Consider the following 23,110-nt stretch of genomic DNA (forward strand, 5'->3'; position numbering starts at 1 on the left):
TTTGTACAGGCTTCTGCTATTGAAATGAATCAAGCTAAAAGCTCCTTCCATATTAATGTTGTTGCTTTGCTCTTCAGTATAATATTCACATTCATTTATTATATTATTATAGAAATGAATATCTGGATCTATATTTTCCCCAAAATCATTTGTTTTATAGTTTAAGAAAGCATGCACAATTAAATTACTATGTTCAATCAGTTCACTTCTATAGGGACTATCAATATTTTCTAATTCATGTTCATCTTTGTCTCTGTTAACTACTGACAAATCATAATCACACTCAGTCATATTGTTTTAGAATTGTTCATATATAGCTCTTTAGGTGTTACCTTGTGTACATAAACGCACACACCAATGCACACAAACACACACACACACCAAAACACACACGCACTCGCACACACACACATACAGTCGCCTCACAAGATACTCCTAGAACCCCTGTACTGTGCAGTCCACATTTTGTATAACGTTTTAAGCCAAATATTTAGTCTTTTCCCAATTGTCAAATTCTAAGTGATTCCCATGTCCAACATAAGGCGGGTCTCCATCCACAGTAATGATAATTTTATAACAGTCTTCCTCCATCCAACGTAAAGTGGACCCATCATCCAATTTATCCACGCATAATCATCGTAAAGTAGGCCTATAATAATCCATTCTCCAGCTCGCTGAAAGTTTGTCTGCGTGTTTTCATAGTCCGCATAGCTCCAACAAAAGGCAAAGAGATTCATCTGAAACCAGTCTAAATGAAACGAACATAATATTCTCATCCATAGCGTAAAGTAATAATCATCAAACATGCGTAAAGAATGTCTTTTTTTTTTTTTTCATTATGTTCAGTCAACATTATCTAAACTGATCAAGGTCTTTGAGTTGTCTTACCAGTATTACCCTGGCTTGTTCCGGAGTAGATCCCTTTAGCTGAATGAAGATCTTGCAGTTCCTCTTCCATGCTGCTTTTATCTTGTCATTTCTTCTCAGCATGAGGGCTTCTCGGGCGATCTCAGCGTATCTTTTTTGTGAGATGCTCGTTTAAATAGACATTAGTTCCTTTCAACTTCCTTCCTTGACGCAGTAGATCAGTTTTGTGTTTCCGATTTGCAAAACGCAGAATAATTGCTGGCTGTTTTGTGTCTTTTCTTGGCAGAGTGTGACACACAGCGATGTTGTTCGCATCTAGATGTATGTCTTTTCCCATCAGAAATGTGACAACTTGTCTCTCCAGTGACTGTAAATCCTCGGTGTCAGCATCTGCACTTACATTTCTCCCCACTGCTGCTTTGGCATATGAGCGGGGTTTGGCGCTCAAACCTGTGATGATAACGTCTTCCATCCGTGTGTACTGTTCAAGCTCATTGATAGTTTGATCTTTTTCTTTTATCAAGTCTCTCAATTGTTTCACCTCGTCGAAAAGTCCCATCAGCTTCGTCAGCTGGTGAGTCACTTTGAACTACTCCTCAGTCAAGTGATTGAGTGACTTACGAATATCCTGCATCTCGTTCTCCATCTCTGCTTAACTGGTTATTTTCTTCAGTGGCATAGCCACGTTTTCCTGTGTTGTTTTGGTTTTCTTGCGTATGCGTTGTGCAAGTAAAGTTAGTTTTTGTCGAGTAGAGATACAGCACTTTCACAGGGCACCACCATGCAGTCTGTGAATTTCATGACTGTTTTGCTACAGCTACAGGGGCCATTCGTGACCTCTCTTCCCTACCTGTCACTGCCATAGAAACCTTAAATGAGCTTTTCATATGCTCTGTTAATCCTGTCATTACTAAGGAGACCATTAGTGAACAGTCTGTCTGTCCATGTCCAGTCAGTGATCTTAAACCTGAGCCAGATTTTGATCTGACTGTCTGTCCAGGTTCAGTCATTGAGCATGTCTGTCTGACTGTCCAGTTACATTTAATGTACCCACTTACGAACTATCTATCTTGCCAGTGTCGGTCCATGAGGTTAATTACGAACTGTCTGCTCCTCCAGTTCTCCCTAAAGTCTCTGATTTTGATCTGTATGTCCGCTCAGTTATCTTTAAGGAGATCAAACCCTTTGTGTTGCCTGCTTCCGTCCTTGGGGCCATGAATCCTTTGTCTGTCTCTGCTCTTCCTAGGTCTCAGTCTTGGCTATGGTCTTTTGATTGGTTTGCTCTGTTTTGGTGGTCTTCTGCTCCGTCTGCTTCACCCGGGTTCACTTCCTGCTTCACCAATTTCATATGCTGCTCTGATCTAGTCTCCGGTCCCTCCACTGCCACATGGACATGGCCCTCCATCCCTTCCTCTGTTCTGCCTCTGCTCCACTGCCCTTCTGAATTTTAAGTTAGGAGCTTCTGGAAGCGCCTCCTTGCGGGGGACTATGTCACGAATCCGGTCTATGAACTTCTGTTCACTCACCACCAGAGGTCACCTGCTTACCACATGGACCCTTGCACTACACTAACTTTTGTACTTCACCCCGGACTACAGTTCCCATGATCCATTGCGCTGATGACACACAGCTATGTGCACTGATTGCGCAAATGATTCCCATCAGACATGCTACATAACCATGGACTTCCTCTTTCTTACTGCAGAGTATTGTCTGCGCATATCGCTATGTTAGTGATAGCAGCGTTTGAGGAGGTGACTGTGGAGATAAGTGCAGAAAGGTAGTGATTGGAAACCGAGGCTTTCTGAAGCATTTGAGGCTTTTATCAAATTGTGCCGAAAAACGGTTGATTACTCAAAGCTTTTAACACAGTGCGCATTAGCGACATCTGGTGGTCAGACTTGTTTTCTTCACCATATCTAAATCATCGCGGAGCAGATACGGTTTGAAAAAGCATGTGACCAAAGCTTCGGAAGTCCGTGACAGAATCACTCTTGTCTTGAATCAGTTCTATCCAATCTGATGTAATCTCATCAAAATTAATTTGTGACAATGAGACCACCACTCGTGTCATGTGTAACCTGGTCAACGGATTCACATATTGATCAATAATATAAAATATACAATTATGTGATCATAATTGATGTGAGCAGTTGAAAAAAAATATTTTGGGTGAGCTGTTTAACCCTTATGTTCTGTTCGGAGTCTCTGAGACCACAGCAATAAAACATAAATGCATTTTCCTTTTATGCATCAGCTGAAGCGCCAATTTTTTCAAACCAGCTGTCTCGACTTTCCGATACTACATGAAGTTCGAAGCTTCAAACATCATCAATCACGTGGTATTGTCATTTCGATACAAGCATCGGTACAGTGTGTGATACAATAGTGCTTTGAAAACTGTGTCGGAGCATCGGAGCCCTGGTATCAACTGTCCCATCACTACAGAAAGGTACCTTGAACAATTTTGTTTTTAATTTATTATTTCTTAATTGTAGAAAGAGCAATGTATCACATGACAAAAAAAGGCAAATCTTCATATCTGCTGTTTATCTTTTGTCACAGCCTCCAAAATGCTTCCTCTCCGCAGGGTCTGCAGCGGGTAACAGCCCACCACCAACGGACAGTGGATAAAGTACAGGAGCTGTTCATCCATGGACAGAGTACAACACTGTGCTTTCTGAAACCACTGCACTGGACCCACGGTTTAAAAAGTTAGTGACAAAGAGCTGTGGATGAGGCACTTCAAAGAATCACTGCAGCAGCAGCAAGATGCCTGTCAGCTCCTCCATCAGAGGGTCAAGAGGAAGAAGTTAGTCAAGTCAAGTCAAATTTATTTATATAGCGCTTTTTACAATTGGTAATTGTTTCAAAGCAGCTTTACATATTAGAAGCACAGAAAAAAGAGAAGTGGTTAAAAATAAGCTGTACAAGCAAGCATGGTAATATGTAACATATACAAGATGGTGCTACATTAAGCCAATGTCGGCTGATTCCCAGGGGTGGAAAAAACCCCCTAGGAGAAAAACCCAGCATGCTAACACTGGGAAAAAAGTCCTAGGAGGGAAAAAACCCCTTGGAAGATATATATATGTAAATGGATATGGAGATCAAAATCTGAATTATACATTTTTATTATAGAGATTAAAAATAGATTATATATAGATATATGTAAGCGGATACAGAGATTAAAAATCTGAATTATAGATATTATATATATATATGTATATATTATATATATATACAATTATAGAATTATAGAATTATCCAGCCAGAACTGGATCTGTAGGCCCATTGTCTCCTGGGCTACGTTGTAGTCAGGTCCAGACACAGGTTCTCCATCTGATCTGGATACGGCCTGGATCCAGCACCCGGCAAACCTCAGGATAAGCAGAGAGACAGATATTAGCGTAGATGCCATTCTTATTCTGATGTACAGGTATATCTAGTGTTATAGGAAATGTTCTCGGTTCCGGCCGACCTAATTATTGCAGCGTAACAATCCTTTAACGGATTTGAAAAATGTTAATGTATTGATAATGTGTTATGTGTATGCAAGAGCAAAGAGATGTGTTTTTAGTCTAGATTTAAACTGACAGAGTGTGTCTGCTTCCCGAACAATGCTAGGAAGATTGTTCCAGAGTTTAGGTGCTAAATAGGAAAAGGATCTGCCGCCTTCAGTTGATTTTGATATTCTGGGTATTATCAACTGGCCTGAATTCTGAGATCGCAATAGACGTGAAGGACTATAATGCACCAAGAGCTCGCTTAGATACTGGGGAGCTAAACCATTTAGAGCTTTATAAGTAAGTAGCAAGATTTTAAAATCTATACGATGTTTAATAGGGAGCCAATGTAATGTTGACAGAACTGGGCTAATATGGTCATACTTTCTGGTTCTAGTAAGAACTCTAGCTGCCGCATTTTGGACCAACTGTAGTCTGTTTAAAAGCCGAGCAGAACAACCACCCAGTAGAGCGTTACAATAATCTAGTCTTGAGGTCATGAATGCATGAACCAACTGTTCCGCATTTGTCATTGAGAGCATATGTCGTAATTTAGATATATTTTTTAGATGGAAGAAGGCGGTTTTACAGATACTAGAAACATGACTTTCAAATGAAAGATTGGTATCAAAGAGCACACCCAGGTTCCTAACTGAGGACGAAGGTTTAATGGAGCACCCGTCAAGTGTTAGAGAGTATTCAAGGTTTTTTCGTGAGGAAGTTTTTGGTCCAAAGATTAGGATATCATTTTTTTCTGAGTTTAATAATAAGAAATTTCTTGTCATCCAGTTTTTAATGTCAGCTATGCATTCTGTTAGTTTTGTGAATTTGTAGGTTTCGTCAGGGTGCGAGGAAATATAGAGCTGAGTATCGTTAGCGTAGCAGTGAAAACTAACACCATGCTTCCTAATTATCTCTCCTAAGGGCAGCATGTACAGAGTGAAAAGCAACGGTCCTAGTACTGAGCCTTGTGGTACTCCATATTGAACTTGTGATCGATACGACATCTCTTCATTAACTACTACAGACTGATAACGGTCAGATAAGTACGATTTGAACCATGCCAAAGCAATTCCACTAATGCCAATATAGTTTTCAAGTCTTTTTAAAAGAATGTTGTGATCAATAGTGTCAAAAGCAGCACTGAGATCTAATAACACTAATAGAGAAATACAGCCACGATCGGATGATAAGAGTAGATCGTTTGTAACTCTAACGAGAGCAGTCTCAGTACTATGGTATGGTCTAAATCCTGACTGGAAATCCTCACAGATTCCATTTCTTTCTAAAAAGGAGCACAGTTGTTAGAGCAGGGGCGGGTTCACAGGAACCACAAGCTTCTGTGTGGAGGCTCTTTGATGAAAGAGCAACAGGAGACACTGCAAGGAGAAATCCCACAGCTGATGCTGTACTAGAGGTGAGGTCCTATCTTGAGGAGCCCCTCATCCAAAGAGCTGAAGACCCACTGAACTGGTGGAAGGGCAAGATTTCAGTCCACCCACACCTGGTTAATGTAATGGAGGAAGACTCTGCATTGCTGCAACATCAGAGAGTCTTCTCAAAAACAGGACAAATGATCACAGAGAGGAGAAATCGCATCAGCCCATCCAAACTGAGGCATCTGAAATTTCTGAATGCCAACCTGCACTAAAGACTAAAGTGTCTTAATGTAAAGACTTTTGCCTTTAGTTATTTGATTTGTTTGCTGTGGTTCTGTTCAACATTTAAATTCAGCAAGAACTTACAGGCTCCACCATCAGTGACATGATCACGTGAGCGTCGTTGATCAACAACAGGACTCCCAAACATTATATTTTTTAAAAAATATTAAACTTTTTTTTTGTGTGCAATGTTGTTTTTAATTTGGACACTTAGAGAAAACTAACTAATGTTAAAACGGAAATCTAAAAATCTCAGATGCGTCTCATGTGAACAACAAACAGGGCATTCAATTGAAAATTAAAGTTAAAAACTTTGACAATACAAAACATTATAGTAGCAATCAACATTACTTATGTGAAAAATGATGACTAAAAATAAAGTTATAGCTCTTACCTTCTCCTCTGAGAACTCCCGATTGACTGACGGGTTACAGATCAAAATGACGCGCATGCGCAATACTCCAAACGTCCGTTTCCCATTCAAATTACATCACAGTTATTAACATCGTACATTTAGCTTTTTTAGTCACATATTAAAATATGGGGAAATCTGTGTGTTTTTGCTGTAAGTGTTTAAAATTCTTCTAACATTTAATGTAATGTAGTTTCACAAGGATTTCTTTCACCCACATTTGCATTGTCGACTGTAAGATTGGAAATGTATTTTCTTGGACCCTGAAATACATTTTTAAATATATTTTAAGTGTATGAAATTTTGAAACAATATATTTTCAGTTTCAAAAATATATTTAATTGAACTTAGCTGTTTACAACATGTATTTACTTTAATAATATAATAATATATTTTGGCTAGATCTAAAATAAATTTTTCCCATATAGCTACTCAAAATGTCTTTGTTAGATGGTATTTCTGAAATAATGCATTTCTTCAGTTGCTCATATTGTGTTACACCTTGTGTCTACTAGGTTTCATCCATTCATTGCATAAAATATCGCTCAAAACAATTAATAACCTTCACAAATCTCCTCCGTTTCTTTCCCGACTGTGAACGGCTCCTTGTGGACACTGATTATGTGCAAAATAATTAAACGCAATCAGGCTTATTTAAACCAAGATAAGCACTGTTATCTTATTATATAAACACAGGTTCCCCATAAAAACACAATGGGTCTCATTCATGAAACATTCGTAAATATACGAGTAAATATGTGAGTGATTTGCGCGTAAAGAGACCTTCCCGAAAACTCTTCACCTGATTCACAAATACTTCGTAAACGTCAGAAGTGATAGTGAAATGTGTGTGTGTGTTAATGAATTCCAATCAGTCGTAAATGGGATGCGCGTGCACGCTCATTCTCAATTACCATAAATCCCGCCCATTAAATCCTACTGACAACTATATATGGGCATCATATTATGACACCAAACGAAGGATTTTGGCCATTTTTTAGAAAACAATTTCCATAACAATTAAGGGGCCATTAGTTTGCCCAGCCCTATTGAAATCAATTAATTATTTGATTAAAGTGCTCCGTTTGCAGATGGCTCTCACAATAAAAGTAAAAAGAAAAAACTTATGTAATTACTATATATAATATTTTTTCAAAATGCTGTGTAATGTACCTTATTAAGGTGAATTAAAATGCAGCCTTATTAATGAGCAAAACGTTAGGATGTTAAACGCACTATTTACGCGTGGCTGGGAGCAGGTGTAGATTTCTTTCGTACCAACTAACATTTGGAAAATACGAACATTTTAATGAATCTGAAAATTTACGCCAGAACCACTTTACACACGATTTACACAAAACTTCGTTCTGCTCGTGTTTCATGAATGAGACCCAATGATTTAGTCATCTTTTAATGCAGCACATATAAACTCTGTAACAGTGAAACACTGCCCTCTAGTGTGACTTTGCTGTAATCGCATCAATAAACACAGATGTAATTACTTCAATGGCCTATATTATAGTATAAAAGTTGATCTGACGTTTTACCAAAGTACCTGCGTGATTAATAATAGAGTATGTTGCTGTCATTAAGTTAAAAGGAATAAAGTTGAAATGAAGTGAAATAAGGTGTGCTGTAGCGCTGCTGCCATCTCGTGGTTGAAAGTGGCACCTACATCAGATTCACTTTGAACAGATCTCTCACATAGAGCCTAAATTGTTTTATGTAAATTAATATTTTTCGAGCATTTTAGATTATATATAGGCTATTTCTAAAGATCCTTTTAGATTAATACATGTCCATTATGTCTTAATAAACTTTCCTGTAGTTTCCATGTTCACCACACGATGGCGCATCACACACAGTTTCAGTGTCACGTCCACAATGGAAAGATGTCAAAATATAGCCTATTTATATATATAAGAAATATTTTTATACAAATTTATTTTCCTCATAATGTTTTGAACATACATAGCTCAGTTACCTAATGGATCTTTTTAAAAACAAAATTAAATTCATTCAGACAGTGATTTGAATGTCTTCTTCTGTGATGAACTTGTTTTCCTTTGATGATTCACCAAAGTTATTAAAAATACATCATGTTTCTGTGATTCAATTAAAGTGAAAATAACAGCAACTAGGCTATACATTTAGATTAAACCTCTATGAGACTAATTATGAAATCACAGCTAGAAAAAATAAATGATATTTTATATATTTAAGTCTAAAATAATTTTCTAAATCAGAGAGAGGTTGGCAGGTATTTACCAGGGCATTTCCTCTGAGGAGAAAGGGAAGACGGAGGTTGAAATCACAGGTAATTATAAATCATGTTTCACCAAAAATACAGTTTTGTACTAATTTTATATTATTTCACAACAGTAAAATGTTATTTCTGTTTTCTTGAATATCACTCTATACAATCACACTCTCATCATTTTAACCACTTTATAATCATCAGTATGTCACACATTAAAGTTCCTTCAGTCAGACATTTATCGTTTTCTCTGTGAACACTTTTATATAACCATTGAAAATTAAACAATAAACTCATTTGTCATCGTCACACGTTATCTTGGTATCATTTAAACTGTTTTACTTGACACAAATTGTCAGTCATGAAACATATAGATTACTCTGAACAAATTTGTACAATTTCTGAGACTTTAGTTATCACAAACTGAAGTAAATGTATTTTTTACATGTGAATCGATGACCGCGACCGGGATCACAGCACAGATCACCCGTCATTTTACCCTGTTACTTTCATCTGGAAACTCTACTGAATTAACCACCATGAATTAAAAACACACAGGAAATGTGAACTTGCATGTTTTCACATTAATAATGACACATTTTCACTTTTTATGAACATAATACCTGAATGATCAGGAAAAACATGAGGACAAGCAAACTTTAGTGGTTTTCTCTGATGTACCACTCACCAGTAAATCAATGTTCACTCAAATCCTGCTCCGATATGAGATTTCTATGTAGTAAATATAAACCTCTTTCAACTGTTACTCAGTTACTAAAGTAACTTAATGTATTAATCTGGATCAGTGTTGTTAGGTTCGGCTAAGGAGATAAAGGCCAAAACGACATCTAAATTACTGTGACTTTTTTGTCTGGCTCTGTTTGGTGTTTTATATTGTTTTATATTGAGAAGTGACTCCTAATCCCAAACAATTTCTCAATATAAAACAATATAAAACACCTAACAGAGCCAGATGAAAAAGTCACAATAATTTAGATGTTGTTTTGGCCTTTATTCATATAAAACAGAGTAAAAAGCAAAATGGCAGGATTGAGACCACAAGCGGGAACTCGATCATGTTAGAGCGCTAAACAAGAGGCTATAAGGTTTAGAAATGTAACGTTTAGGTTAAAATATAAGTGTAATAATAATAATAATAATAATAATAATAATAATAATAGTAATTTAACGAATGAAAAATTAATCAGTGTCATTTAGGCAGGCTCTTGAAGCGAGTCATTCTGTTGACGCCAGAGGAAAAGGCACTAGAGGGCGCTTTAGTGTCTGTGTGAATGACGCAAAACACTGGAATGGCATTTTCCATATTTCATTTCTGGTTTAAAAAAGAAAAAAAAACTAATGGACGCAAAACTACATGGACCTCTTCTGCTGACCAATCAGCAGAAAGGGGCGTTTAATTCCTGGCCACATGTACAAATCGAATATTCAAGCTGTTTACTTGTTTATGTACCTATGAACGAAAAACGAAAATCAAACTGAATGAAAAGGAGCCATTTTCTCATTTTTGTACTTTCAATATTAAATCAAAAAATGACTGAACGAATGATACACGGATTACATGGTGATACATGTACAACACATTTGTTTTATAGAGCAAAATAAGGGCAATTTCATCTGAGAGGCTGCTTATTTGTTTTGTTTATCAGATTAAAAGTTCCAGCGAAACTGCCGCCTGCTGTCCCGTATCTGTTTCCAACAACCACAACGCAGACAAAGTTTTTCATAACTGGCGTCACTGGCCGTGCATCATGCTGGACATCGCGTCACCAGTTACAACAACAAGGAGCTGATATCATCTGATGTCACATTATCTTGGCTTTCTTTGCCACAACAAATGTGTTTTACAAACACACAGTTACAGTGGGCAAAGAAAAGCTAACATAAGAAGTACGAGGACCAAGAGCCCAACTAAAGCAAACACTGATCATCATAACGGTGACTTCAAATGAAACATCATCATCTAAACCTCTGATAATTCTCAATAACTTCTGACAGAAATAAAGTCAGTCTGGTTAGTAATAAGTGAAGCTGGTAATGCTGTTTGTGGAGATGTTAAATCTTCTTCTGCTGAGATCTTGAGAGATTTAATGTCTTTTACTTGCAGTTGATTTTACCAAATACTCAATCACCAGTTATTTGATCACTTTATTATCTCATTAACACTGTTTCAGTGTTTCTTTTAACATTGTGGAGATTGACCTCATATAAACACTGATGAGTGTTCACAGAGGATTTTGCTGTGTATGTTGTACAATTCAGCATCTCTCCAAACAGAGTTTTGTACCTGTACATGTTTTTATTTTATTTTTTCATACAAACATGAAAAAAGGTCTGCAATAGGTTTTTTAATAGTTATTCTACAAGTATGAGTATTTTATATCTGTGTCTAAGGGCAGCACAAGTGGCTCAGTGGAAAACACTGTCTCCTCACAACAAGAAAGTCTCTGTCCCAGCTGAGGAAGAAAGTCTTCCTTCAGATCTGGTTTCCCTCACAATCCAAAGATGTGTGAATTACAGATGCTAAGTTGTCTAAACGTCTGTCCCGGCCACATTGGCCGATGGAATCTCCTGTTCTCCAGTCGCCGGTGTTATGAAAACATGGATCTCTGAACGGTCGGCTCCGCCCTGGTCGCCTGAGCTTCTAGCGGCACCCTGGAGGCTTCATACCTGCCGGCACTGCCACTCACCCTCCTGTCAAGGCTCCAGGACGCCTGACGCGCCTACCGGGAGGGGGGAGTACTGTCAGGATCACCAGTCACTACATTTCCCAAAATCCTCCCTGATAAACACCAGCACACACTTTCCAATCACACACCTGTCTGCCATCATCCTCATCAACTCTCCATAAAAGCCAGTACCACACACTGATCTGGTCTTGTCCTTACTAACTTAGACTATGTATATTGCTGCTCGCTTCTCACCTGGATCTACTTACCTGTATTCTCTCCCTGTGCTCCATTCATCTGTTCCTGCTTTCCTAGATTCCCATCTCCTCCATTATTGTCTGCTCAACTCCTACAAAGATAAGAGTCATTATTATTGTAAGGAACCCCGCATCGGCCCAAAAACGGACTCCGACACGCCCGGGCGAAGATTAACGTGTGTATGCCTTTTCAGCGTCTCTGTGAAGTTCACTTAATTTCACTCGTTTAATCTGACTCCAATTTCAAATGATTCTTATTCTAAGGGTTGTGTCTCCAATTAGAAATTAATCATTTGTTATGTATTAATTTAGATATTTGATTATTCTGGGTATCTCTTATTTTCAATTATTCTTTCATTACGGACCCATTATCGCTTAGAGAATTTCGCATCGGCCGACTGCGTTCTCACGGACATAAATTCGCCAGTTTATGATTCTTAGTCAGAGGGTGCAGAGTTTACTTATGCATTTGAGTCGAACCGCCACATGCTTGTTCATACAAAAATACAGTTTTCTTAGTCACGATACTGCAACTTGCTAAGTCAATAACAGACAAACTCAAAAAGTCCCATGATGTGCAACATGCTCCTTTCATGAGGCTCTCTATTTTGACCTGCCCTGACGCAGATTTACGGAAATAACGGACTCCAATAATGTACCGGTCATTACAATTATACAATTAGAAGCCAATTCAGAAATGATAAATGCATAACATCGATTACTCAAAGAAATGCATATACACACAGTGATGTGTGAATGTCTTCAGACATTCACCCATCTCTGTGTGGGGGTTCTGGTTACAGAAGGTCACCCATGACTGCTTTGCTCTTTACCTTTTATACCAGGACCAGAACAAAAGGATCGTAAATGTTTATTAGACCAACACCTGTTTTGGGGGAGAGGAGAAGAGACACCACCCAAAAAGAGGACAGAATTTTCCTTAGTTTTCCATCTTCTTCATAATTCTAGTGACTGCTGTGAAATTGAGACCATTTTAAAAATTGCACCGACAAAAATCGAGACATTTTAAATGATACCAAACATGAAAAGGGAAAAACAATAGATACACAAGTTACATTATACGTTTTGAATAACTTTCAGTCAGGGGGAAGTAGAGTTTGTGTGTGTGTGTGTGTGGTGGGGGAGGCGTTGTCCTTTTGGAGTTAGGGCAAGGCGTTGCCCCTTGCTATTTCTCTGAGATCTTCTTCTCTTGGTGAGTTTTATTGCTTTATTGCAGGATGCTTGATCTCAGTTTTCGTTTAGCAGGAAAATCAAGCCTTACATCATCATCAGCAATCATCAAGGTGTGTGTGGTGCCCTTTCCAATTATTCCAGTTCGCCATAAAACTTTATAAAAAAGACCAAGTGTCTGCGCACATACACATTCAAATACACAAACCTATAGATTAAACACATAAATGAATGGCAAGAATGCATTAAAGGTCTTCAGTTTTCAGTAGGAAAGGTGTCATTTAAGCAGTTCCTACGTTAATAATTGATCATTTTTACAATGGAAGTGATTCAGTCAAAAACCTACTTTAGCTCGATAATAATATTTTCAATAATCTCTGTCAATCAGATTTCCTATTATCACTGTGAAGCTGCTTTGAAGCAATCTGCATTGTGAAAAGCGCTATATAAATGAAGATGACTTGACTTGACTTACCTATCTGGACTGTTTCTATCCTCATCCACTCTGGTTGTTGTGATTTTATCATTTCACCCTCTTGGATAATAAACTGTTTCATCATTGTACTCATCCTGTGTCTGTGCTCCATTACACCTGAAAGGTGAAGCACACTATTACTAAGCCATAAGTAATCTGTAGTGAGCTCCAACTCACTAACTCTTGTCATTTTATGGAATAAAGCTCCACTTTTGCTGCCCAAACAGCCCTGACTCGTCGAGGCATGGACTCCTCTAGACCCCTGAAGGTGTGCTGTGGTATCTGCACCAAGATGTTAGCAGCAGATCCTTTAACCCTCTGGAGTCTGAGGCTGATTTGGGGCCTGGAGAAGTTTTGACATGCCCTGACATTTGTGCTTTTTTCAGTTGTTCATAAACATATTAATGACAAAGGTGTCATTACACTGTATTCAGCACAAACTAGGCTACCATAATATGTGAGGAACATGTATGCACATGTTTGTGTTTTTGAAGGAATAACGTTTATGCGTGGTTATTGAAAAAACAAAAAAAATAAGTCACTGAAATAAGGCCAAAAATATATATTAAATCTGTGTTTACAAGACTTCTGGGTATTGGAGATTGTAGGCTAGAGTTTTTGCTTCAAAATTATGTAAAAATTATAATGCCTACTTGTTCATATAAAACAATATATTGATTTAGTTTTTGTTAGACACTTTTTGTCAAGAAACACAGTATGCGTGGAGGCGTGAATAATGGGTCATTTACACCTGAGAATACAAAAGAATCGCATAAAGAACCTCTATTGGTGCTGCATAATAATGAAGCCTTTCAGTCAGGTAGGCTGTGAAAAAACCCTCTGTAATCATGTCTAAGCTCAATTTAAAATAATGGTATTCTATTATATTCTTTAAAATATAATGTATTTCTGTGATGCAAAGAGTCTGAATATAGGTTTTTAGTTTAAAAGCATGCACATTTGGAGAAATATTGATGGATTCTCATATGTTTATGTCAATTTTCTATACAGAGGAGTAAAATTTATTCTATATTCATTGTCATCACTATGAGCGCTGGTGTTTTCAATTCATACTTGCAGTCGGAGGGCGCTCTGTACACCTTTAGTCCACTAATTATTCTAAAGAAGAAGAGGACATTTCAGGAATGGTGTTTTCAATTCATACTTGCAGCCGGATGGCGCTCTGTACACCTTTAGTCCACAAATTATTATCTTTATTAACGCTGTTTCAGTGTTTCTCTTAACTTTGTGAAGATTGACCTCATATAAACACTGATGAGTGTTCACAGAGGATTTTGCTGTGTATGTTGTACAATTCAGCATCTCTCCAAACAGAGTTTTGTACCTGTAAATGTTTTTATTTCATTTTTTCATACAAAAATAAAAAAAGTCTGCAGTAGTTTTTTTAATAGTTATTCTACAAGTATGTGTATTTTGTGTCCTTGTCTAAGAGCAGCACATATGTCTCAGTGGGAAACACTGTCTCCTTACAACAAGAAAGTCTCTGGTTCGAGTCCCAGCTGAGCCAGAAAGTCTTTCCTTCAGATCTGGTTTCCCTCACAATCCAAAGATGTGTGAATTATAGATGCTAAGTTGTCTAAATGTGTGTCCCGGCCACGGCGGCAATGAAATCTCCTGTTCTCCAGTCTCCTGCGTCCCGGCCACATTGGCCGATGGAATCCTTTGTTCTCCAGTTGCCGGTGTTACAAAAACATGGATCTCTGAACGGTCGGCTCCACTCTGGTCGCCTGAGCTGCTGGTGCCACCCTGGAGGCTTCATACCTGCCTGCACCACCACTCACCCTCCTGTCAAGGCTCCAGGATGCCTGATGCGCCTACGGGAGGGGGGAGTACTGTCAGGACCACCAGTCACTACACTACACTACACAACTCTCCATAAAAGCCAGCACCACACACACAGGCCTGATCTGGTCTTGTCCTTACTAACTTAGACTAAGTATATTGCTGCTCGCTTCTCACCTGGATCTACTTACCTGTATTCTCTCCCTGTGCTCCATGTTGTGCAGGAAGGCAAGTACTATTTTAAGCGATGAGCTGCATCCCTTAAGTAATGGGTTTCAGTTACTTCCCTCGGGTTGCCGGTTTGTGGCCCCGAGATGGAAAACGAGACGCTACAGGAATACTTTTGTTCCTGCGGCAATTGAGGTTTTAAATAATAATAAGAAGTTAGATGTTTTAATATGCAATAGTTAAATGCAAGAAGGGATATGTATGTGTTTGGTGCAGCCTGTCATGATGTTATTAACTGGTATGTTGTTGTAAATTGTTATGTCTTGTATGTGTTTTTGCTGGACAACGAAATTCTATTCTGCAAAACAATTTTACCTGCGGGTACAAAATAAAGAGACCTTGACCTTGACCTTGACCTTCATCTGTTCCTGCTTCCCTGGATTCCCATCTCCTCCATTATTGTCTGCTCAACTCCTACAAAGATAAGAGACATTATCATCAGCAGCAATCATCAAGGTGTGTGTGGTGCCCTTACCAATTATTCCAGTCCGCCATAAAACTTTATAAAAAAGACCAAGCGTCTGCGCACATACACATTCAAACGCACAAACCTATAGATTAACCCTCTGGAGTCTGAGGCTGATTTGGGGCCTGGAGAAGTTTTGACATGCCCTGACATTTGTGCTTTTTTCAGTTGTTCATAAACATATTAATGGAAAAAGTGTCATTACACTGTATTCAGCACAAACTAGGCTACAATAATATGAGAGGAATATGTATGTACATGTTTGTATTTTTGAAGGAATAACATTTACGCGTGGTTATTGAAAAAACAAAAAACTTAAGTCACTGAAATAAGGCCAAAAAAAGTATAGTAAATCTGTGTTTACAATACTTTAGGGTATTGGAGGTTGTAGACTAGAGTTTTTGCTTCAAAATTATGTAAAAATGATGCTGCCTACTCCTTCATATAAAACAATATATTGATTTAGTTTTTGTAAGACACTTTTTGCCAAGAAACACAGTATGCGTGGAGGCGTGAATCACCACTGAATAATGGACCATTCTCACCTGAGAAGACAAAAGAATTGCATAGTAATGAGCTGAAATGACTTGCATATTAATGAGGCATTTCAGTCAGGTAGGCTGTGAAAAAAACCTTCTGTGATGTCTCAAGCTCATCATGATATATGAAACATACAGAAAAATATTATTACAATATAAAGTAATGGTTTTATATTATACTTTAAAATATAATGTATTTCTGTGATGCAAAGAGTCTGAATATAGGCTTTTAGTTTAAAAGCATGCACATTTGGAGAAATATTGGATTCTCATATGCTTATGTCAATTTTCTATACAGAGGAGTTATATTTATTTAATATTCATTGTCATTACTATGAGCGCTGGTGTTTTCAATTCATCCTTGAAGTCGGAGGGCGCTTTCTGTGCATTTTTAGTCCACAAATTCATCTAAAAGAAGAAGAGGCTATTCCATGAATGGAGTTTCCTATTCATACTGCAGCCGGAGGGCGCTAAAGAAACAAAAACTCATCTAAAATTAATCTATAGAAGAAAAGAAAACAGGAACTAACTGCATGTCTTCTAGAGCTCGCTAACCATGACTTTTACATCCAGATAAACACTTTTCAAGACAATAAATACACGATTGAGACGATGAATGCATGTATTGCCTCTGAATTTGTGTCTGAATAGCGCTGGCTCCGTGGGCGTGGCCGCATTAGCGGATAATGAGCTGAATCACGGACTTCTGACATGGCTCTCTTTTCATACAGATTACATAAACACATAAGGTTTGTTTTCTGTTTTGACTTACATGAATTAAAACCTGACATCTTAACGTTTTTTTAGACATAAGTTTAATTTTTCTGTGATTAGTATTCACTAAGTTACAGTTCATTTTCTGAGAACTATCAGATTGGACTTCGTTCAGAGGGAGAGGAGAAATCACGCATCATGTTAGTTTTCTTTATTTTACAAAAAGCACAACATTTTGTTTTTACTCTGAGTGTATACAAATAAAAGAAAATATTCTATAGTTTCAATTGATATATTACTTATGTCTCTATGACAAAAAATGACGGAGTATTTTAAGTCTGTTTTGCTGCAATGTGAAAAAAACCCTGCAAAACGCGCCGGCGCGTTTTCAGACCTCAGAGAGTTAAACACGTAAATGAATGGCAAGAATGCATTAAAGGTCTTCAGTTTTCAGTAGGAAAGGTGTCATTTAAGCAGTTCCTAAGTTAATAATTAATCATTTTTACAATGGAAGTGATTCAGTAAACCTACTTTAGCTCGATAATAATATTTTCTACAATCTCTGTCAATTAGTTTTACTGTTATCACTGTGAAGCTGCTTTGAAGCAAACTGCATTGTGAAAAGCATTATATATATGAAGATGACTTCACTTGACTTACCTGTCTAGACTGTTTCTATCCTCAACACTTCAAACTCATTGTTGTGCTCCTCAAACCATTCCTGAACCATTTTTGCTTTGTGGCAGGAGCATTATCCTGCTGAAAGATGCCACAGCCACCAGGAAATACCGTTTCCATGAAAGGGTGTACATGGTCTGAACAATGCTTAGGTAGGTGGTACGTGTCAAAGTAACATCCACATGGATGGCAGGACCCAAGGTTTCCCAGCAGAACATTGCCCAAAGCATCACACTGCCTCCGCAGGCTCATCTTCTTCCCATAGTGCATCCTGGTGCATGTGTTCTCCAGGTAAGTGACGCACACGCACCCGGCCATCCACGTGATGTTAAAGAAAACGTGATTCATCAGACCAGGCCACCTTCTTCCATTGCTCCATGGTCCAGTTCTGATGCTCACGTGTCCACTGTCGGCTCTTTCGGTGGTGGACAGGGGTCAGCATGGACACCCTGACTGGTCTGCAGCTATGCAGCTCCATACGCAACAAACTGATGCACTGTGTATTCTGACACCTTTCTATCAGAACCAGCATTAACTTCTGGAGCAATTTGAGCTACAGTAGCTCGTCTGTTGGATCGGACCACACGGGCCAGCCTTCACTCCCCACGTGCATCAATGATCTTGGCCGCCCATGACCCTGTCGCCGGTTCACCACTGTTCCTTCCTTGGACCACTTTTGATGGATACTGACCACCACCAACAGGTGCCGTGATGAAGAGATAGTCAGTGTTATTCACTTCATGTGTCAGTGCTCATAATGTTATGCCTGATTGGTGTACATTGTCTGATGAATAACATAAATGACATTCAAATCTGAGTAAGTCCATAGTAGTTTGCATCGCTGGATCATCGTTCATCGGTTGTTTAACGTTTTTATCGTAAACAGTCGTCATGTTCGTCTGCTTACATCTAACCTCAGATTCTTCAAGCTGTGAGTGGGCGGGGCTAAAGCTCCAAATGGACATTCCACTAGAAGCCTCTGATTGGTTAATTTATCACAGTGATAGAAAGATGAAGACAGCAAGATGTAGCAAGACTAAACAGAAAACGTAGTCACTACTTTACTGTACTCTTCTTCTTTTCACATGTTGGTTGTTGGCCATAATATTTTCTTTATACAGCACTCATGACACAATGAAGAGATATTGTGTTAATGTAGACACAGAGTGCATCTTAAATATTGTGTTGTGCAGAAACGTGCTATTAGTCACTGACAGTAACAAAGCTGAAAGAACATGGAAACAAATGATAAGTAAAAATAAAATGCAAATGCTGAGGTGGATTTTTCCTGTGAAACCGCTATGGAAATACAATATACGTACAAACTCTCTAGCACATTCAAATTAACACACTTCCAAAGAATTACAGCAACAATCAACAAAAAAAACACAGAAATGACGTGGACACACAAATGAGGAAGAGAAAAATGTAAAAGGTTTTTGTTTATTTGTTTTTTTTAAGAGTGAAATAAACAAATGATGTGATGTCCTGAATGAGAGCAGATATAATAATCACTTTGTTTAAAGACGGACAGAAACATCAGACTCAGGACAGAAACACACGACCTCTAAAGTAAGAACAACTTCATTCTTTAACCACAATTAGACTTTGAGATGTTAATATGGTCTTAATGATTGTGAATCGAGTTATGCTGCTAAATTAGTATATTTATTTCATACTTTTGTGTTTAACTTTTATTACATCTACACTCTATTCTCACATTTCTTCCTCAGAAATGGACCAAACTCTATATTTGATTCTTCTTCTCATTGGTGAGTGTTTGTTGTTTTATTTATGGTTTATAGTTTCATCAGGTTTGACTCTGTTATGAAAAGCATTAAATCAAAGCCTCTCTTTCACAGCTCTCTGCTCCGTATCTGAATGTGTTCAGCGTCAGTATCACTTTATAAATGTGATGAAGAACTGGACTGAAGCTCAGAGATACTGCAGAGAGAATTACACAGATCTGGCCACCATTGACAACATGAACGACATGAACGAGCTGAAGAAGAGTGTGAATGTTGGAGGTGTTCAGTTTGTCTGGATTGGGCTGCAGAAGACGGGTATTAATAAATGGCAGTGGTCTTCAGGAGATCCTGCGCTCTATCTGAACTGGGCTCCTGGACAACCTGAAGGCACAGATGAGTGTGCTATGATGATGAATGGACAATGGAATGATTTGTCATGTAGTAACAGCCTGACTTTCATCTGCAACAGTGAGTGCAGCTTTTTAAAATGACTACATCCATCCATTAGTAGATGCAATAATATGCGCTATTACTTTTCAATTTGATTGTGAATATAGAACCTGTGGATGTTTGTCACACTTTCAATGAGTCAATTGTCCAAACCATAAAGTAGCATAAGATTAATGAACAAACTGATTCATGAATCTGTTTGTTGTTCTTAAAGCGAACACAGGACTCGTCTTTATCAATCAGAGGAAGAACTGGAGAGACGCTCAGAGTTACTGCAGACAGAATCACATTGATCTGGTCAGTGTGAGGAACCAGAATGAGAATCAACAGCTTCAGAAGTTCATCAATTCTAGTCACATATCTGTTGATGTCTGGATCGGTCTGTTCAGAGACCCATGGCAGTGGTCAGATCAGAGTAACTCCTCTTTCAGATACTGGAAGACTAATGAACCTAATAATATTGGAGGTGTTGAAAACTGTTTAGCAATCGAACAGAACGCTCAGGGACAATGGCATGACTACTCTTGCAACTACCAGTTTCCTTTTGTGTGTCATGAAGGTGAGCAGATCCTCACAAAACACACACTCCATCCATCTCCTCCAGATATCTTAAAGTTCACACTACATGTCTGACATGACAAATTCCTCCACAGTGTTTGTTCTGCATGTTGTTTTTGATCAATCCCCCCCAGGTTTTTCTTGTGGTTTGTTTTGTGTCCAGATAAACTGATCCTGATCAAAGAGAATCTGACGTGGCCTGAAGCTCTGAGATACTGCAGACAGAATCATGTGGATCTGGTCTCGGTTAATTCAGAAGAGATTCAGTGTCGTGTGATGAATGTGGTTAAACAGGCGTCTACTGAGGCAGTGTGGTTGGGTTTACACAACTGCTGCAGCCTGAATATGTGGATCTGGGTCAGCGGAGAGATCGTGTGCTATCAGAACTGGGCTCCAGGGAACGGAACAACACTGGAAGTGTGTCGCCTCGAGAAGAGAAAAGGAGCAGTTCAGTCTGGAGGAGATCAGCTCTGGATCAGCCTTCCTGAAACTCGCAAACTCAACTTCATCTGCAGAAATGATGAGTGAATGTTTGTGTGTTTACTTACATTCACTGTTTTCACTCTTCATTATTTCTCTTATTTACTTGTATTTGTTTTAGTAAGTTCTGAGTAAATCTGCTAACTGCTAAATTTTAATCATCATGGCATAATATGATCTTTTTAAAATGTTTTAACATTAATGTTTAATATCCTTTAGATGTTAAGTGTGTTTTGTAAATCTCTTTGTATATCTGGTGTGGTTTCGTCTCTTTATGTTTTCACTAATCTTATCTATAGCAATAACTGGTTGAATGTGAATCTGTGAGCAGCAGCTCTTCAGAATAATATTGTTTGTGTCTCAGAATGAAATCTGGTTTATTCTTAGAAAAGCTGAAGTGAAGTTTGGGTATAAAATATCTTGTGTTTGATCAAAATCATCAGATAAACATGTGAAACAGAACATCAGCTCAAATAAACTCATCTACAGTCAGTATTCTCGCCTCTGATTATTTCCTGATTTTCAATGTCACAATGACCGCTCAAATGACAGATATGCAAAACTTGAATTTGACTTGATCACAGACGGTTTTCTTTTCAATGATTCCGGATTTGATTTCTTCTGCTTTTCTCTTGAGGTCTGTTGAAAGAATTCAGACATTTAAAGAAGTAGGAAACCTTAATATGTGGATGAAGTATTAACACAAACAGCAAGGCTCAATTCATAGAAACTGTTGTTCGTTTTTGAGTAAAACACCATTCAGTAAGGGCAAAAGCATTAATGATTCACAAATGCACAGTTCAACAAAATTAAACACAAACAAAAAATACAAATTTATAAGAACAGTATCCCAGAAATTCAAATACACAATTCCCAATTCAGGGGCTCATTTAGAATGACAAAACCTTTCAACAAATTAAGTCAATTAATTCAAAAATTAGATTCAGTTCATTCAAACTCTTTTGGTGTCAAATCACAAATTTTAGTATTAACTGGATATGCAGTTCACATGAACAATTCTTGACTGAGTTCACAATTCAGCAGTAGCTTATACCTCAGAGTCCATATGCACTTAGACCTTTAAGAATCCTTAAAGCCAACCTGTGGTGAAAATCAAGTTTTTAATGTTGTTTATATGTCTATGTAGTGTTTTTAATATGTTTTAAGACAAATCATGTGCAAATTCATAAGTCCGCACCATTGCTGAGTATTTTATGTTTGAAACTGCAGTAAACCAACTGACCACTGATGCTCTGAGTTGTTCAAAGCGTTTGTAAAGATACTGATTGTAAGAAGGCAGCTGTCTGACTCTAAGATAAAGAACAGGAACGGTGTGTGTAACATTAGCAACACATTATTAGCTGTTTGATAACATAGTCAAGCAAAAGGCTAATCATATTAATTCATATTAATTAATGACAGAACCGTCGCAAGGGCTGTGCCAAGTGTGCAAGCGCATAGGGGCTCGTGCCAAAGTAAAGTGACAGCTGGCTTGAAGTAAAGCCAATAAAGTTAATGTTTTTGTCCTTTGAAATATTTAATACTATAAAACATGGCTAAAACAATATTGCTCTGAGCGTGTGACCGTGATTCATGTTCATATTCAGTCAGTGTGGAATCACACGGCAAGTTCTGAGAGAGCTTTATTCAGTCCATTATAAATTCTGATTTTGGCGCCTCTGGAATGGATCAAACCATAGATATCAGCCGACCTGATGAGTTCAAGTAAATACGCTGGAAATCCGCGCTCATTCAAGGATGTTCATTTATTTCATGTACGGAGAAGGCACGCCCAGGTGAAAAAAAAGTACACTTCTATAATGTACTTAAAGTGCTCTATTTTCTCGCACTAATTTTGTACTTAATATACTAAAAACTCTTCTTTAGTACTTCTTAAGATAATCTTAAGAACATCTAAGTGTACTCAACTGTGCTATTTTGAGACACTATGAAATATGATTTGGAAAAAAAAATGTATTTAGATACCACTTACAGGACATTTGAACCCATAGTAAGCCAAGCAAGCTTTTTTCTTAAATATCCACAATGCAAACAACAAACTGCTTGTCACTGCAGCAACACTAGACTCTCCGAGCTGGCGTGAGCGAGTGGAGGTGGGGCTAATTTGCATAT

The 23,110-nt window shown here is 38.0% G+C and overlaps 1 protein-coding gene across 1 annotated transcript; it reads left to right on the forward strand.

Moving 5' to 3' along the window:
• The first annotated feature begins 19,166 nt into the window (after positions 1–19,166).
• On the forward strand, positions 19,167–21,554 carry LOC125269650 (macrophage mannose receptor 1-like). The gene is made up of 5 exons (XM_048192585.1): positions 19,167–19,313; positions 19,475–19,513; positions 19,604–19,957; positions 20,154–20,498; positions 20,661–21,554. Exons 2-5 carry the CDS (start codon positions 19,477–19,479, stop codon positions 21,023–21,025), a joined length of 1,101 nt encoding a protein of 366 aa, XP_048048542.1. The 5' UTR covers positions 19,167–19,313; positions 19,475–19,476; the 3' UTR covers positions 21,026–21,554.
• The last annotated feature ends 1,556 nt before the right edge of the window (positions 21,555–23,110 follow it).

This window comes from Megalobrama amblycephala, linkage group LG6 (assembly GCF_018812025.1).
Source record: "Megalobrama amblycephala isolate DHTTF-2021 linkage group LG6, ASM1881202v1, whole genome shotgun sequence".
Classification (NCBI taxonomy): domain Eukaryota; kingdom Metazoa; phylum Chordata; class Actinopteri; order Cypriniformes; family Xenocyprididae; genus Megalobrama; species Megalobrama amblycephala.